Consider the following 19,510-nt stretch of genomic DNA (forward strand, 5'->3'; position numbering starts at 1 on the left):
TATTGATGCTTTCCGGTTAGTTTTATTTTCAAACAGAATGTGTTATAAACCATTTGTTGTAGTAATATGACATTCAGATTCATTCACAAATAGTGTCATTTATACACATAAAAACAATGTAAATAATGTACAATAAAACAGTAGTGTATACAGGTTTTCATGATAAGCAAACCAAAAACATTCCTTTATTAAAGTAGCATATGAAGTTATCAAAAGTCCCTTAAAATAATGGAAGAAACTATGTCAATTTTGATTATAGTCCAAAATGAAACACTTTCAGTGTTGATACTACATAATAATAACATTTAGCAGACACTTTTATCCAAAGCGACTAAGACAGCTGTCGTTAACAGTGGCACATACTCAGTTTAATTGGCCGATGCGGGAATTGAACCTGCAACCTTAGTGTTGCCCGTATTGTGCTCTAACTTGAGCCGTAAGAACCAATGGTCTTGACCCTTTCCCCAGTGGCCCCTCATGGTCAGTGCAGGCCTCTCACACCGGCACCCCACGCTCCTTCTCAATACTCAGACAAGGCGTGTGCTGTACTCTCCAGCCTGCCAGGGCTAGCAGCACCAACCCCAGGCACTTATAACCCAACTGCAGCCCAAAGTACCTGGGAGAGAGGACACAGCAAGAAATGTACCTTATTCAGTATATTCATCATGATAAGTGTCTTTATTTATTCCCAATCTCGATAAAAATGTAAAAAAACACTCACAAGGACAATAAGACTTTGTTCTCAGTGACCCCTAATTTGCAAGCACATCAAGTGCGGGCGCACCTGTTCCGAAGGATGTTGTTGTCGTAGTAACCACAGGCGCCCTGTTTTTTCCCACAGGCGTGCTTCCACCAGACACAGGAGTAGTCAATGGCCAGCCCAAACACAGCAGGGGCTGGCAGCCAGGCTGAAACATATATACAAAATATATTCAGACATTGGATTTTTTGGGGGACTGGAACATAATGGAAAATTAAAGATAGGGCACTGTTGTCCAGCAATCACATGCGCTTAGAGGCTAACTTACCTAGCATTCTTATCAGCAGGAACTGGACTCCAATTGCGAAGGATTTCTCGTCTTGAAAGACTGTCCTGAAAAAATAAATACAAATCATGCATACATATCATCGTCATCATCTTCACCCCACCACCACTGTCATCGTCATCATCAACACCATAATCATCATCACCACCAGCACCATCATCAACACCACCATCCTCATCATTGCCACCACTATCAACACCATCATCACCACCACAACCGTCATCGCCGGTACCTGAGCACCATCATATAGATGGGGTTGTGGGAGAGGCTGGCAATGAAGCCAGCGAAGGCGATGAGGAGAATGGCAGGCAGGACGAGGTGAGGGCAGCTCTTGGTGCAAGAACCTGGGAGGGCCCTGCCCATCCCCATACCAGCCGCGCCAGCGGGCACAGCAGACAGAGCAGTCACACAGCTACACATGGTGTAAGTCTAGGGAGGAGAGAAAGGGTACATTATTTTAACAGTATTTTCTTACAGTCTTAAAGGATGTCCCACACAGCATACATAATTAGGATCTCAATTTGAGCCAGTTTGCTAACAGCAGGAAAATAATCCCATCAGAAGGAAATATGAATTACTATGTGTATTATAATCAATGGAATTTTTTTGTAGGTTTCTTGCTGATACATTTTCGATAGGGCAAATCAAATTTGACATTTTAGAGTGGAAATCACAAACTTTAAAATCCTTTTTAAACCTTGAATAAACCACAAGTTTGCATTCACAGCTGTGCAGGAGAATCCTCAGCAACAAAAGAGTGATCAAGTTTAAGATCCCACGTCTGTAAGCAAAAGGACAAGTAGCCCTTTGACTCGTTTATGAGATACAAGAGGCTACCAAATGTCTTTTGAATACCAACTTCCAGATAGTTTGGTTTCAAATTGGTTCGTGCTATCTCGCCACAGATCTGTTGACCAGGGCTAGGTTTCACATCCAGTCTATCTCAAGGATGACCTAATGTCGTACCTGGACTCTGTGAGGGTTTAATGTGTCGACGGAGACATCGGTGCAGCCAGCGTGACAGGGAGAGATGTACTCTGTGTTGTCTTCTCCACACACGGGGTTAAACATGTTATTCAGACAGGAACAGTTGGAGTTACAGAGAGATAGAGACCTGGGGGAGGGGGGGGATAACAACACAACTGAGATCGGGTGGTCCTCAGATAGAATCACAGATTTTGATGACGACTGACTTGTGCCTTTCAAGATATACTATTTGAGTTAGTGATAGAATGGAATAGAATATTTGCCAACATTTCAGTGATGGTTGATTAGGAATGTATTGAGTGAAGGCTACAATGGTGCAACATGTTGAGTGTACAATAAAGTCAGTGATCTGTAGAAAGGTCGTGATGTAGAGAGAGTATAGGGAGACTTAACATGAATAATTGAGAGCAGAGGATTTGTGCTGCCGATTATTATTATTATTATTTTTATTTTTGAATCACACAGTAGAATACCGCACAGTAATGAGGGGTATTTTTGTATAGACAGATCCCGCTCACCTATTAGTCCACTGGTCCTGTGTGTCACCATAGCCTGTGTTGACCCCCGCCACTCTCTGAGTGGAACAGCCCATGAAGAAGAGAGGTACACAGAGCAGTATGGAGAGGGAGAGAGGTGCCAAACACAGCCAGAGAAGGGTCCGCACAGGTGGGCGTACACACTTCATCACCACCCCGCCCAGCAGCAGCCCTACAGCAGCCATGGGCAGGTTGATGGCCCCTGGAGAAAGACAACAGGGTGGAGGTCACAGTTGGTTATTGAGAAAAAATGATGGAAAGTTGAAAACTACTAAGAGGACATTATGTGTGTGGTGTGTGTTCGTATGCGCGTATGTTTCGTGTGCATAGGTTTGTGTACGTGTGCCTGTGCGTGTGTGGCGTATGTAACTCCTCACCGATGAGTAAGCTGCTGTAGGCGGCGGTAGTGCCGTACTGGTGCTCCAGGAACTTGCTGAGGAAGGTGGCGAGGCCGGTGATGGAGGAGGAGAAACAACACTGAGACAGGATCAGCAGCAGGAAGACGGGCCGCAGCAGAATCCTCAGGAGCAGACGCGGGAACACTGGGATATGCACAAGAACACAACACAACGGCCACACACATATACACCATACATACAAAAGTATATGGACACCGCTTCAAATGAGTGGATTCGGCAATTTCAGCCACACCCGTTGCTGACAGCCAAATTGAGCGCACAGCCATGCAATCTCTATAGTAGAATGGCCGTACTGAAGAGCTCAGGGACTTTAAATGTGGCACCGTCATAGGATGCCAACTTTCCAACAAGTCACTTTGTCAAATTTCTGCCCTGCTAGAGCTGCCCCGGTCAACGGTACGTGCTGTGATTGTGAAGTGGAAACGTCTAGGAGGAACAACGGCTCAGCCGTGAAGTGGTAGGCCACACAAGTTCACGGAACGGGACCGCAGAGTGCTGAAGAGCGTAGCGCGTATAAATCGTCTGTCCTCGGTTGCAACACTCACTACCGAGTTTCAAACTGCCTCAGGAACCAACATCAGCACAAGAACTGTTCGCCGGGAGCTTCATGAAATGGGTTCCATGGACGAGCAGCCGCACACAAGCCTAAGATCACCATGCGCAATGCCAAGCATCGGCTGGAGTGGTGTAAAGCTCGCTGTCATTGGACTTTGGAACAGCGGAAATGCGTTCTCTGGCCGTTCTCTTCATCATCTGGCAGTCCAGCGGACAAATCGGAGCTTGGCAGATGCCAGGAGAACGCTACCTGCCCCAATGCATAGTGCCAACTGTAAAGTTTGGTGGAGGAGGAATAATGGTCAGTGAAAAACAGTGAAAAACAGTGAAAAACACTGTTTTTCATGGTTTGGGCTAGGCCCCTTAGTTCCAGTGAAGAGAAACCTTAACGCTACAGCATACAATGACATTCTAGGTGATTCTGTGCTTCCAACTTTGTGGCAACAGTTTGGGGAAGGGCCTTTCTTGTTTCAGCATGACAATGCCCCCATGCACAATCGATGTGGAAGAACTTGACTGGCCTGACCTCAACCCCATCGAACACTTTTGGGATGAATTGGACTGCGAGCCAGGCTTAATCGGCCAACATCAGTGCCCGACCCCACTAATGCTCTTGTGGCTGAATGGAAGCAAGTCCCTGCAGAAATGTTCCAACATCTAGAGGAAAGCCTTCCCAGAAGAGTGGAGGGTGTTATAGCAGCAAAGGGGGGAACAACTCCATATTAAAGTAAAAGATTTTGGAATGAGATGTTCGGCGAGCAGGTGTCCCAATACTTTTGGTCATGTAGTGTATATTAACATACACAAGAACATACACACAAACATCGACTTAATCCCTTTAAAGGAACTTACTCTTTAAGAAGTCAATTAAAGAGGTCTCTGAAGAGGTCTCATCTTTCAAAGGGTCACTTTCAGTCTTAGGTGCCTGAAAAAAGCCAGATAATCAGTCAATAGCCTGAAACATTTTGAGAATGAGGTATTAGTTATCTCTTGAATCGATTTAGAATAGAATGAACCCAAAATGAACCCCTTAGAATAGAATGAACCCAAACCCAGGAAGTGGTTGACCACCTACTTTGGCCTGGGCCGGTACCTTGACCCTGGGGAAGAAGAAGTAGGGGATGGAGGCCAGAGCCAGACATCCAGAGGAGACCAGCAGGCCCATCCACCATGCCCCAACCCAGCGAGGGTCAGACAGGGTTAGGTCCAATGGACTGTCTGGGGTGGGATAGAGGGGGATCAGAGGGATGGGAGATACAGGGAATACGGAGGGGATGGTAGAGAGGGGTGAGAGGGGATGGGGATAAGGATTGGGATGATAATGGATGGATGGATGGATGGATGGATGGATGGATGGAGAGATAGAGAGAGAGGATGGGGGAGAAGAAGAGGGATGGGGCTCAGGAGCAGGGAGAGAAAGGTAGAGAAAATGAAAGTCATTGCTTCATATTGTGTATACTGTATATGTTCTTCTCATTCTCACAAACAGGATCTAACGGTTCAACAGTGACTTACCTAAACCTATCTTGTCCACATCTACATAGATTCGGAGCATCATGGAACCCAGGAGGTACCCAAAGGCTGGCCCAAACACAGAGATGGAGAACAGGATGGCTAGAACACAGAATAACTCAATTATGACTTAAATTTCAATCAGGTGATACTTGAAATATTCTCCTCACCAGGACCAGATTCAATGAATCCCCATAAATGATTTAATTGATAATATCCTCAGATCAAATCAAAATCATCAACAAAACATTTAAATCTAACAAATGTTTCAATTAACAGTTTGTCCGGTTCTCCTGCCAGAAACATATTTTTATTTTTTATTTAGCCTTTAGTTAACTAGACAAGTGAGTTAAGAACAAATTATTATTTACGATGACGGCCTACCCCGGCCAAACCCTCCCCTAACCCGGACGACACTGGGCCAATTGTGCGCCGCCCTGTGGGACTCCCAATCACGGCCGGTTGTGATACAGCCTGGGTCTATAGTGACGCCTCTAGCACTGATCCCTGATCATAACAGATTCAGGTAAAGCAGCACTCAGGCAGCACTGTAGCAGTAACTTACCAATGTAAAGAGCTGAATTCCCAGGCTCAGCAAAGTCATCTATGTAGGAGATGCCAAAGGGTTGGATGGGCACCGAGCCAATGCCAAACAGCACCTGGGAAGCTGCCAAGGTCAGCCACTGGGTCCGCGCCTCAGAGGGGTCCCCACCGCCCCCCTGTCTGCACACTTCAGGGGCAGAGGAATTCTCCCTTGGAACACACATGTCCCATGACCCACCGGCTAAAAGCACATTCATATATATATTTCTGTGTGGTGATCAGTTCAGTCCCGTTGAGAAACATGCATTGAGCGTTATTATTACTTGTGCCAACCTATGAAGTACAAAAACAAAAAATATATATATACACTCAGTGTACAAAACATTAAGGACACCTTAATATTTAATATTGAGTTGCACCCCCCCCCCCCCCCCCCCCCCCCTCGGTTTCCCAGAAATACAAAGTTAAAGTTTTTAATTTCCTGTTTTACTTCTGGGGGGAATGCAGTTAACAATTGTGAATTTGTGAGGAAGGTGACTTCCTCGCGAACGGAAACTCTCACCCAAACACCTCTCTTTAAACACCGTGTTTATCATGGGCAAGAATCACATTTTTGTTTTCATTACTTTTTGCAATACAGAACATTTTGACTTTGTAGCTGTGGAATCTAGTAGAAACCGTCCGCACACTGGACCATTTCACACACCGCCTTCACCCAATCCTGTTTAGTCCACTTTTGTTTTTGTTTTTTACCAAACCAAGAACTAACTACTGCTGCTCGTATTAACATAATTCTATGTGAGCCTTAACAGATTCTCACCGTTTCATCTGTCCATGAGAGATTAGTTGAAATATAACTAAATTGATAAAAGTGTTGATAAAATCTACACTAACTACATTTTAAACATTTTATACATTTTATACATACATTTTCTCTAAAGTGTACTATCTCGAGCCAGCCTGCACTGTAATGCATTGAATTTTGGCAAAACTGCCTTGTAATATTCCCTGCACAGTAATATATTGAGAGTAATATATAGGGTTTTGTCTTCTTACCAGCTGACATAGAGTGGTACTGGTAGGGCTTGGACAGGAAGTGAGGTAGGGCCAAGGTGGCAGCAGCACAGGACATGAGCAGCCCCCCAAAGCCAATGAAACGAGGCCGGTTGACCCGGCTCCCAAAGTAACTGACAAACACCACCAGCACCATGTTCCCCATCTGTAGGACACAGTCACAGCAAAGCGGACATACAGTTGAAGTCGGAAGTTTACATACACCTACATACGCCAAATACATTTCAACTCACGTTTTTCACAATTCCTGACATTTAATCTGAGTAGAAATTCTCTGTCTTAGGTCAGTTAGGATCACCACTTTTTTTAAGAATGTGAAATGTCAGAATAATAGTAGAGAGAATTATTTATTTCAGTTTTTATTTATTTCATCGCATTCGCAGTGGGTCAGACGTGTACATAAGCTCAATTAGTATTTGGTAGCATTGCCTTTAAATTGTTTAACTTGGGTCAAACCTTCCACAAGCCTTCCACAAGCTTCCCACAATAAGTTGGGTGAATTTTGGCCCATTCCTTCTGACAGAGCTGGTGTAACTGAGTCAGGTTTGTAGGCCTCCTTGCTCACACATGCTTTTTCAGTTCTGCCCACACATTTTCTATAGGATTGAGGTCAGGGCTTTGTGATGGCCACTCCAATACCTTGACTTCGTTGTCCTTAAGCCATTTTGCCACAACTTGGGAAGTATGATTGGGGTCATTGTCCATTTGGAAGACCCATTTGCGACCAAGATTTAACTTCCTGACTGATGTCTTGAGATGTTGCTTCAATATATCCACATACATTTCCTTCCTCATGACGCCATCTATTTTGTGAAGTGCACTCGTCCCTCTTGCAGCAAAACACCCCCACAACATGATGCTGTCACCCCCGTGCCTCACGGTTGGGATGGTGTTCTTCGGCTTGCAAGCCTCCCCCTTTTTCCTCCAAACATAACGATGGTCATTATGGCCAAACAGTTCTATTTTTGTTTCATCAGACCAGAGGATATTTCTCCAAAAAGTACGATCTTTGTCCCCATGTGCAGTTGCAAACCGTAGTCTGGCTTTTTTTAATGGCGGTTTGGAGCAGTTGCTTCTTCCTTGCTGAGCGGCCTTTCAGGTTATGTCGATATTGGACTCGTTTTACTGTTGATATAGATACTTGTACCTGTTTCTTCCAGCATCTTCACAAGGTCCTTTGCTGTTGTTCTGGGATTGATTTGCACTTTTCGCACCAAAGTACGTTCATCTCTAGGAGACAGAACGCGTCTCCTTCGCGAGCGGTATGACAGCTGCGTCGTCCCATGGTGTTTATACTTGCATACTGTTGTTTGTACAGATGAATGTGGTACCTTCAGGTGTTTGGAAATTGCTCCCAAGGATGAACCAGACTTGTGGAGGTCTACAATTTATTTTCTGAAGTCTTGGCTGATCTCTTTAGATTTTCCCATGATGTCAAGCAAAGAGGCACTGAGTTTGAAGGTAGGCCTTGAAATACATCCACAGGTACACCTCCAATTGACTCAAATGATGTCAAATCGTCTATCAGAAGCTTCTAAAGCCATGACCAAATTTTCCAAGCTGTTTAAAGGCACAGTCAGTGTTAACTTCTGACCCACTGGAATTGTAAAACAGCGAATTATAAGTGAAATAATCTGTCTGTAAACAATTGTTGGAAAAACGACTTGTGTCACGCACAAAGTAGAAGTCCTAACCGACTTGCCAAACCTATAGTTTGTTGACAAGAAATGTGTGGAGTGGTTGACGAAATGAGTTTGAATGACTCCAACCTAAGTGTATGTAAACTTCCGACATCAACTGTAACTGGTTGGACTGTCATTTCAGCTAGGTTAAGGTTGTAAACTGGTTGTAATTATGTCTTTTCAATCAGCCATGCCTGCTGGGAGAGTGGGGGAGAGACCCTTCTAAAGTGAGAATGGAGCACCACATAATATGTTACATTAAATCCCTTTTTTATTTAATAGAATTTCAAAGAATGTGACTTCAAAGTGGCTCTTATTCCTGTGTATTGACGCTATGTTTCCCATGTACTTTTGACATATCTATACTGTCATACATATGTATTAAAAAAATACATTCTTTAGTGACTTCAAGTATTGCCGTGCTCATCCAGGCTATATAGAAGTGCTGGAGTGCATAGACAGTTGCACACGCAGGTGTTTAATCCCAGTGGAGACCAGCAGGGGCTGCTGTACCTCGTGCAGAGAGGAGACGGTGCCCATAGACATGCTGTTGAAACCGAAGCGCCGTTCAATGGTGGTGATGCAGCTCTTGAAGTAGGCACTGTGCAGCAACTGGGTGAGCTGGAGCAGACTGTGACACAGCACAAATATCTATGTGTGTGTTGGGGGGGGGGGGGGGGGGGGGGTAGTAGTCGCATGGTAAAGAGAGAAATAGGGGAAGGAGAGAGACAGAGGGAGAACCAGCGACCGAGAGAGGAATAGGGGATGAAAAAAGAGATGTTGGAAGGAAGAGAGAGAGATAGAGAGGGAGAGAGAGAGAGCAGACATAACTCAAACTGTCAGCCCACAGCAAAGAAGATATTCTCTGCTACTGCTACTACCTGAATCCCATCAGTCATGGAGTTACCTGCAGATGTTGGTACTTGGAGGTCTTCACTGCTTATAGACTTTCTCTGTGTGCCAATAGTAAGTCGATAGGCACTGAAAACCTACATGAAATTCTTTGTCCTTGTGTGTTCTGTTTTTTCCCTCTGGTAACCTTTGTTCTACCTCTTATGTCGTGCTGTGACTGAAGAATGAGGGGAAACGGTTTTTGATCTCGACTTTGAGCCTAAGTATAGAACGTTTGCAGTCCGTGCAACAAGTGGGATCTAGAAGCAATATTTGTGTTGATCTTCAAAGTCTTTTCCCTCACCACAAAACACTTGCACTTTTCCTCATCCCCCCCCCCTTATTCTTGTTGGACAGTTGAATCAGTCGTTTCAAAATTGCTTGCTTGCTTAATGGACATTTTAGTTTTGAATCAAATTGGTCAGCAGCGTTCCGCTGCAGATATAAATTAAAGGGATGTTCAACTCCAAAATCAAAGTTTGTCAGATGTTTACAGACCTCAGATAAGTCCACATCCCAGGCCATCTGTTTTGTAGATCAAGCTATGCGCCACACTTCAAAATGAATGGAAAACATAAGCACCATGCAATTTACAGACGTGCTTATCTTTTACATTTATTTGGTTTTGAGGGATAGCCGGATCTACACATCCGATGTCATGCACTCATCTAGAGACTCTAACATTTTTGAGATGTAAAAACAGCTGAGAATGTCCCGAAGAGCACACGCATTCATACATACCTTGATGTTACAAGATGGTTTTGACTTCTCTTTTTTCTCCTCCTCCATTCTGACAGCTTGGCAACGTTCACTCACCCCAACAGGCGGAAAACAATCCAAACTTCCACGCTTCTTGCCGACTGCGTGTGAGAGTGTGTGTGTGTGTGTGTGTGTGTGTGTGTGTGTGGATGTCAAGGTGGAATCGTGCTGTACATGTGCGTTGGGTGGTCACAACAAATTCTTCGAGTTAACCCTTAAATGCCTCCGAGAACAAAAAGTCCCTTCCCAAACCACACCTGGACAGGAATGTGGTAAAACGTCCAATGTGTCAGACAGTACAGAAACAGAGAGTTGTCGCAAGCACATGGTAACATCTGAGTCAGTAATTGGCTGAATGGGTTCCCCCCCCTTCCCACGGATTGGCATGACTGCCTTTGGCTTTAAAAATGTGAGCAAAGCAACTCCAATCAAATCCCGGGAAGGTACATGTTTAGCCAACTGTATGGCCCAACCTGGATTGTTGTGCATTCTGGTCTAAGATCGGATGGACATTCTGGTCTACACCCAACAGAAGAATGGCTTAACATCAGAGAACATCCAGAGGACTTGATCCTTCAAAGGTCATTCGACATAAGGCGCTTTATAGTGTTGTAGTGGTTCAATAAAAAACAGTTTGAGCTGCAGTAAATCATGTTCTACCTTGGGCGTGGGAAGACCTTAAGTTATGTTGTAGGGACGTATGCTCTTGGTCTTAATATTTGCAGTATCGATATCATAATATACTCATTATGGAAGCAGAGTCATGCCAAAAAAACGATTTGGATTTGGATTTAATTACAGTAGACTCGGCTTCTTTCAATTGATTCACAATTGCATAACATGTACGCACACTCATAAACTGAATTCAGAGCATTCAATCTTCCAATTTACCTTCTGAAAGCACCAGATTAGCAAAGAAAAATCTAGAAATGCAACAACGTTATACAAAAATATCAAAAGGCAAAGTGAAAACAAGGACTAGTGTTTGAAATCAAACAGCTCAGCTTCTTTCTCCTTCCAGAAAGCAAAGCTACGGTTGATGTATTTACAGATCTCGTCATTGCTGAAACAGGAGAAGTCCGTGCCGCTGCTACACTTGAGAAGCTCTTCTTCTTCCGGAGTGGCAGTCTGCACTAGGACCTTGGGCACTAGCCTTGTGTCTGGATACTGGCACTCTCTGGCAACCCCAGGATGGGACCTTCCAGGTACTACAGCATTCCCAAAGAACCTGGCTTTGATGTCCTCAAATCCGTCACTCCACTGCCGCTTCCCTTCTTGGATCTCCTGGAGGATGGCCTTGTGGAAGTCCCTGACGGTCTCCCATGGGAAACAACCTACATGATCGAAGACCTCGAAGCACAGCAGGTGCCTCATTTTCCGCTCCTCAGCCAGCAAATCCTGCTCCAGGATGTGGAAGTAGCCCAGCATGAAAAGGTCAAGGGTCAGGCTGTCGTAGGCAACCGGCGCCCCGTCCACCTGGATAGGCAGGAAGTGCTCGGGGGAATAGGTGGTGGGGCACCACTGGCTTAGGGATACCGGCGAAGACTGTATTTTGGCGCTCCGCCAGGTGTTGAGCATCTTGTCTACTGCAGTTTTTTGGCGGTAGAAGAGAAAGAGAGAGCTGGTCCGGTGTGGCGTCCCCATTTGTGTCGTCCAATTTTGTATCCCTGATTGTATTGTTGTTGTCTGATGTGGTGTCCCTGACTGTGTCGAGTTCCTTATTGTGTCGACCACGGCCTCTGCTCTTTCGACTGCCTCCTTTCTCACCCTGGCTCTCACAGAGATGGCGTATGCTGACTTCTTCCAGTGGCTCAAGAACAGGACAACAATGCGTTCTTTTCTCAGGCTGGTCGTCTCCATGACCCGGATTGGGGTAGGGATGTCATGGCGGGCTAGTTCAAGTTCACAGCCTAGAGCGGTGTTGGGGGTTTGAACAGCTATCTCAGAAGCTTCCACCCTCCCTCTCGGAGTCTGGCTCCTTGTAACCGGTCGATGCGAGTCATTCACAAACCCCCCAAACGGGTAAATCCCCCCAATTTGACCTTCAAAGTTGGACCTCAAACTCCTCACCGACACCCCGGACTGCTGGATCTCCCTCTCCACCCTCTCCCTCCTCCCTTTGCTGTAGCTCTGGCTCTCCAAGCGGTGGCTGAAGGATGACACCATCTCAACACGCTGAAGCCTACACATGCCCCTCTCAATCCCCGCCCCCACCGTTTCCCCCTCCCCTTCCCCCACCACCTCCATAACCACTTCCTCATCTCGGCTCGTCAGACTGGCCAGGAGTTGGTACATGCTCTTGACAATGCCAGAGACACGACTACACCACACAGGAAGAGGTAGATGTCCGTCTGCGTCCATCTGCTGGAGGAACTCATTGTTGACGGCGATGTTGGCGATGGGGTCGGGTAGGATGGCGCGGAGCTCCTCGGTGAGACGTGCCAGCTCCAGCTCGTAGGCCTGGCAGCGCTTCTGCATGGACACGTTCTCAATCTGCCTCTCAAGGTAGAGCAGGTCGTCCTCAGTCAGCAGCTCACCGAACGGGCCCAGGATGGCGTTGTGGGCCTGTGAGTACTTCCAACCATCTGCTTCGGTGTAGCTATTAGCCATGTCCTGGTGGTGAGCAAAGGAAGGAAAGGTCTCAACTTAAAAACAATGGAAAGGTTGAAGCTAAAATGGTTAGCATCATCAGCTACATGCTACTTTTAGCTATCTACATGCTAAACAAAACTAGTGTTACACATGAAAAATACTTGTTTGTGACGATGTTAGAGTTTCTTCCACACTATAAATGGCACAATCCTCAGACACCCAATGGTAATTTACTCCAGTCCATATCCGGAAAACTATGGAAGCATCAATCTGCTTCCATCGCAGTTAACGACTGTACAGAATGCTACATGCATGTCAGTGAAAACATACCTTCATCCTTTGCTCCTCCTCGTCATGTAACCTGGCCTTGAGTTGGCGCACCATAACCTGCCTCTTCCACTCTGCAATGGGCCGGCCACTCTCGTCGTGGGTGGGCACCAGAGAGTCTATGTCAGCCAGGATCACCTCCTCTATGGGAATGAGCTCCAGTAGCTCCCCCTCACTGTCAGCCCTCTGAGGAGATAATATACCATCAACACAGTTTATTTCCAAAAAACTTTCTCCACTAATTTTTCAACAGAATTAAATGCTTATGGGTACCTTTATGTGTATGTAAAATATTATTTTTCTCAGATTTAATATATTTTTTTGTTTTAAAATGGGCTTTGTTGCAATATGCTATATATCCATTGTTTAGCTGGAATGGATATTCATATCGGGTATATTTAAAATATAAATTCAACCCATCATGAATCGAGCATCATTCTATAGTGTTCGGTTAGAGTTAGGCCTCGTCCCAAATGGCACCGTATTCCCTTGTGGCGTAATACCAAGACGTGCATTACTTTTGACCAGAGTCCAGATCTCATACTACTGCAAAGATATAAAAAATGTTGTTTTTTTTTTTTTTTTAAATATTGATGTCACAGATGTATCATTTGTACAGTTCTTTATTAACAATGTAATTATTTGTCACCTTTGACTGTGTAAAGCCTTGCAGTGCTACTTTTCTCTGAGAGTGAGTCGGATACAGTGCATTCGGAAAGTATTCAGACCCCTTGACTTTTTATACATTTTGTCATGTTAGAGCCTTATTCTAAAATTGGATTAAATAAATACAAATCCTCATCAATCTACACACAATACCCCATAATTGTCACTATCGTTTAGAGATGGATTGGACCAAGGTGCAGCGTATACATTTGACTTTTATTAAATGACACCGAAAAAACAACAAAATACAAAAACGAAGCTACATGCAGTGCAGAAAGCAACTACACACAAACAAGATCCCACAATCTAAGGTGGGAAAAAGGGCTGCCTAAGTATGATCCCCAATCAGAGACAACGATAAACAGCTGCCTCTGATTGGGAACCATACTGGGCCAACAAAGAAATAGAAACATAGATTTGCCCACCCAAGTCACACCCTGACCTAACCAAATAGAGAAAAAAAAAGGCTCTCTAAGGGCAGGGCGTGACAATAATGAGAAAGTGTAAACAGGTTTTTTGATTTTTTTTGCAAAAAGTATTAAATATAAAAACAGAAATACCTTATTTACGGTATTTAAGTATTCAGACCCTTTGCTATGATACTCAAAATTGAGCTCAGGTGCATCCTGTTTCCATTGATCATCCTTGATATGTTTCTACAACTTGATTGGGGTCCACCTCTGGTAAATTCAATTGATTAGACATGATTTGGAAAGGCACACACCTGTCTATATAAGGTCCCACAGTTGACAGTGCATGTCAGAGCAAAAGCCAAGCCATGAAGTCGAAGGAATTGTCCGTAGAGCTCAGAGACAGGATTGTGTCGGGGCACAGATCTGGGGAAGGGTATCAAAAAATGTCTGCAGCATTGAAGGTCCCCACGAACACAGTGGTCTCCATCATTCTTAAATGGAAGATGTTTGGACCCACATAGAGCTGGCCGCCCAAGCCAAACCTTGTAATCGGGGGAGAAAGGCCTTAGTCAGGGAGGTGACTAAGGCCTCTCCTCTGTAAAAAAGGCACATGACAGCCCACTTCGAGTTTGCCAAAAAAGTACCTAATCGACTCTCAGACCATGAGAAAGATTCTCTGGTCTGATGAAACCAAGATTGAGCTCGTTGGCCTGAATGCCAAGCATCATGTCTGGAGGAAACCTGGCACCATCCCTACAGTGAAGCATGGTGGTGGCAGCATCATCCCGTGGGGTGGTTTTTTTCCGTGGCAGGGACTGGGAGACTAGTCAGGATCGAGGGAAAGACGAATGGAGCAAAGTGCAGAGAGATCCTTGATGAAAACATGCTGCAGAGCGCTCAGGACCTCAGACTGGGGCGAAGGTTCACCTTCCAACCGGACAATGACCCTAAGCACACGGCCAAGACAACGCAGGAGTGGCTTTAGGACAAGTCTCTGAATGTCCTTGAGTGGCCCAGCCAGAGACCAGACTTGAACCCGATCTCTGGAGAGACCTGAAAATACCTGTGCTGCGACGCTCCCCATCCAACCCGACAGAGCTTGAGATAAGAATGGAAGAAACTCCCCAAATACAGGTGTGCAAAGTTTGTAGTGTCATACCCAAGAAGACTCCAGTCTGTAATCGCTGCCAAGGTGCTTCACCAAAGTACTGAGTAAAGGGTCTGAATACTTATGTAAATGTCATATTTCTGTTTATTTAAAAAATATTAAACTATTTTTTTCATTGTCATTATGGGGTATTGGGTGTAGATTGATGAAGGGAAAAACATCTATTTCATCCATTTTAGAATGAGGCTGTAACGTAACAAAATGTGGACAAAAGTAAAGGGGTCTGAATACATTCCGAATGCACTGTATATCTTGTTTGGCAATAGATGTGATAGTCTCTCTGAAAAAAAAGTGTCTAGTGATAGGTTTCAAACAAACACATGTCTGTCATTTAACAACTCCATGCCATGATTAGATATGAAAAATACACACCAATCTCTTTCATAAGTATAAAAAAAAATACAGAATTACCAACATTTCTGAAAATGGATATAGCATTTTGGAATCATAATAGAGCATTATATTACACAGAGCATACAAATGATATTTTACTTTATTTATATAGGCCTACATTGACTTGTGTTGCTCAACACTCGGCAGGTGAAAAGGCAATGAAACAATAGTGCACAGATAAGATCTATCTATCTATCTATCTATCTATCTATCTATCTATCTATCTATCTATCTATCTATCTATCTATCTATCTATCTATCTATCTATCTATCTATCTATCTATCTATCTATCTATCTATCTATCTATCAGAACAAGCTCCATGAAAGGACTGACGTTTTGTCCAGTGAAGACAGCAGTGATCCCAGCCTGTCTCAGAGACTTGATAGGCTTCATCTGGGAGAACAGGGTTTGGTCCCTCTCTGGAGGCTTCAGCAAATTAAAGGAGCCAACAACTACAAAGGCAAACACAACACAGTCTGTTATATCACGCTTCAACAAAAATGTATCTTTGTGGAAATTTTGATTTGAGTTGTTTTGGATACTTTAAACCTTGTGGTTTATTGTAATGTACGAATGGTGTATGATTACTTGGGGTTAATAGGTTTTTTGACATGTTAGCTAGCATACCCAAAGTGAAAATGCTAGCTCAAACTTCCCCTGGTGAGAGTGTCGCAGCTGACTTGGCTTTAATATTGCAGATAGATTGTAGAAATGAAATGTACCTATGATAAAAATTACAGACCTCTACATACTTTGTAAGTGGGAAAACCGGCAAAATCGGCAGTGTATCAAATACTTGTTCTCCCCACTGTACCACACTACCATTCAAAAGTTTGGGTTCACTTGTTTTTGAAAGAAAAGCACATTTATTGTCAAGTTTATAATTTTAAAAGGCTAATTGATCATTAGAAAAACCTTTTGCAATTATTTTAGCACAGCTGAAAACCGTTGTCCTTATTAAAGAGGCAATAAAACTGGCATTCTTTAGACTAGTTGAGTATCAGCATTTGTGGGTTCGATTATAGGCTCAAAATGTCCAGAAACAAAGACCTTTCTTCGGAAACTCGTGAGTCTATTCTTGTTCTGAGAAATGAAGGCTATTCCATGCGAGAAATTGCCAAGAAACTGAATATCTCGTACAATGCTGTGTCCTACTCCATTCACAGAACAAACTGGCCCTAACCAGAATGGAAAGAGGAGTGGGAGGCCCCAGTGCACAATTGAGCAAGAGGACAAGTACATTAGAGTGTCTATCCCGGAGTCGCCTCTTCACTGTTGACGTTGAGACTGGTGTTTTGCGGGTACTATTTAATGAAGCTGCCAGTTGAGGACTTACCCACAAAACACCAGTCTCAACGTCAACAGTGAAGAGGCAACTCCGGGATGCTGGCCTTGAAGGCAGAGTTGCAAAGAAAAATCTCAGACTGGCCAATAAAAAGAAAAGATTAAGACGGGCAAAAGAACACAGACAATGGACAGAGGAAGATTGGAAAAAAGTGTTATGGACAGACGGATCTAAGTGTGAGGTGTTTGGATCACAAAGAAGAACATTTGCGAGACGCAGAAAAAAAATGAAAAGATGCTGGAGGAGTGATTGACGCCATCTATCAAGCATGGTGGAGACAATGTGATAGTCTGGGGGTGCTTTGGTGGTGCTAAAGTGGGAGAGCTACATATGGACATTACCAAAATAAATGATCTAATGACTGTCTCTGCGCCACAAAATCTACAGAGCTGGGAAGGTTGTGTCTCCCATATAAATATATAACATTCTATTGGTTCCAATAATTTTGTATAATAATTTAAATAGAAAAATTCTAAGTTTTGAATCCGGTGTCATTTTCCGTATCAGTTCCTAAACCATGCGCCATGGAATCGGTACATCGAAAATCTCTTCCCAACTATTTTGCAATCTATATGGCACAGCTGTCAATTATGGTTTGGTGAATCATGGGTGACTCCATCATTTGTAAAACGTTTCAGTAAATTATTTTTGGTATCATTTCCATGTTGAAGATTCAAAAATAATTTGGTGCATTTTCCCCCATATTCCATCCAGTTCAAACAATTATCTGGAGGTGTCTTGCAAAGTCCTAAATGCTCCTTACCAGAAGAGGCCACCTGTACATGTTGCATGGAGCCCGTGGCGTTTCTCATTGAGGGGGAGTATATCGGGGTCAAAGATGAGGATGATGCCAGGGGCGGGGTGGGGTAGCGAGGCTGGGGAGGCACCTCCTTCACCGGCTGCTGGGGACACATACGGGACAGGGGTGAGGAGTATGTCAATGAATAAACAGTAATAGATAAATATATTGGAACAAAGATATATTACAAATATATTACACATATATTTAGTATTGTAATGTATATAGAGAAATATATATATTTACAATATATTTCTGATATTATATACACTGTATGTACAGTGCCTTGCGAAAGTATTCGGCCCCCTTGAACTTTGCGACCTTTTGCCACATTTCAGGCTTCAAACATAAAGATATAAAACTGTATTTTTTTGTGAAGAATCAACAACAAGTGGGACACAATCATGAAGTGGAACGACATTTATTGGGGGCTGAATAATTTTGCACGCCCAATTTTTCAGTTTTTGATTTGTTAAAAAAGTTTGAAATATCCAATAAATGTCGTTCCACTTCATGATTGTGTCCCACTTGTTGTTGATTCTTCACAAAAAAATACAGTTTTATATCTTTATGTTTGAAGCCTGAAATGTGGCAAAAGGTCGCAAAGTTCAAGGGGGCCGAATACTTTCGCAAGGCACTGTATATGTGCACTGAGTGTACAAAACATAAAGAACACCTTCCTAATATTGAGTTGCACCCCCCCCTTTGGCCCTCAGAACCGTTGGGGCATGGACTACAAATTTGTCTGGATGTCCTTTGGGTGGTGGACCATTCTTGATACACACGGGAAACTGTTGAGCGTGAAAACCCCAGCAACTTTGCAGTTCTTGACACAAACCGGTGCTCCTGGCACCTACTACCATACCCCATTCAAAGGCACTTCAATCTTTTGTCTTGCCCTACACCCTCTGAATGGCACACATAAACAATCCATGTCTCAATTGTCTCAAGGCTTAAAAATCCTTCTTTCCTGCAGTGGGCTAAATCAGGGTCACACAGAGTGTTTCTTGGTAGTCTTAACCAAATCTAATTTGAAACAAAAGTATACACCTCACACGCATGGTTATGGAATTACAAGAAATACCAGGTCAGATATAAGAGTTGAAATTTATTAAATGTAGAGTTTTCATCACAATATTACACTTTATATACATCACAGAAGACTGAAATATAACAAAATTGTTTGACAATTTTTGAGTAAAAAAAAAAAAGGTTTATTAATTACTAAATTATGAAAAATATGAACAACATTCCACCCATGAGGCCACTAGGTCATTTGACGTCAGGAAAAGGCTACCCTGTCTCCTACCCTTCATCTACACTGATTGGAGTGGTTTTAACAAGTGACATCAATAAGTGATCGAAGACAGCTTTTTAACAAAGTTACTTTTTAACATGTTTTCATGTCTTAAAAATGTTTTACTTTTGTTAAATCATTTGTACACATTTTAAATGGCTTTTACAGATTGGACATTTTACAAAAAAAAGTACTATTATTCATGGTTGTTTCTATTGTTTTTAACGAATTGTACTTTTTAAATGTAATATTCAAATGCTGTGTTTTATGCTTTTATGCCGTTTTAATGTGTATAAAATTACGTGCAAAAATATATTTGAGCTGTTTTAAAGGATATGCAACAATAAAACGTAAAATATATATATATCAATAAGGGATCATAGCTTTCACCTGGATTCACCTGGTCAGTCTATGTCATGGAACAGCCAGTGTTCATAATGTTTTGTATACTCAGTGTCTATACATATAATATGTATTACAACACACTCACTAGCAGAAGGCGAC

General features: G+C 43.3%; 1 protein-coding gene across 3 annotated transcripts; it reads right to left on the minus strand.

The window, feature by feature from the left end:
- Positions 1–2: 2 nt before the first annotated feature.
- Positions 3–10,317, minus strand: LOC110530080 (solute carrier organic anion transporter family member 2A1). Of its 3 annotated transcripts, none has more exons than XM_021612877.2 (14): positions 9,987–10,308; positions 8,868–9,005; positions 6,655–6,817; positions 5,621–5,839; positions 5,059–5,157; positions 4,619–4,761; positions 4,396–4,468; positions 2,947–3,111; positions 2,552–2,771; positions 2,013–2,160; positions 1,279–1,475; positions 1,029–1,093; positions 785–908; positions 3–616 (listed from the first exon to the last, which is right to left on the minus strand). In XM_021612877.2, the coding sequence occupies exons 1-14, from the start codon at positions 10,032–10,034 to the stop codon at positions 496–498; spliced, it is 1,923 nt and encodes a 640-aa protein (XP_021468552.2). In that variant the 5' UTR covers positions 10,035–10,308; the 3' UTR covers positions 3–495. The 3 variants fall into 3 exon arrangements, with proteins under 3 accessions (XP_021468552.2, XP_021468553.2, XP_036841512.1); XM_036985617.1 differs by having other exon boundaries at positions 501–616; positions 722–908; positions 9,987–10,317; XM_021612878.2 differs by lacking the exon at positions 8,868–9,005.
- Positions 10,318–19,510: the final 9,193 nt, after the last annotated feature.

The sequence above is a fragment of the Oncorhynchus mykiss genome, chromosome 8, assembly GCF_013265735.2.
Source record: "Oncorhynchus mykiss isolate Arlee chromosome 8, USDA_OmykA_1.1, whole genome shotgun sequence".
Lineage (NCBI taxonomy): Eukaryota > Metazoa > Chordata > Actinopteri > Salmoniformes > Salmonidae > Oncorhynchus > Oncorhynchus mykiss.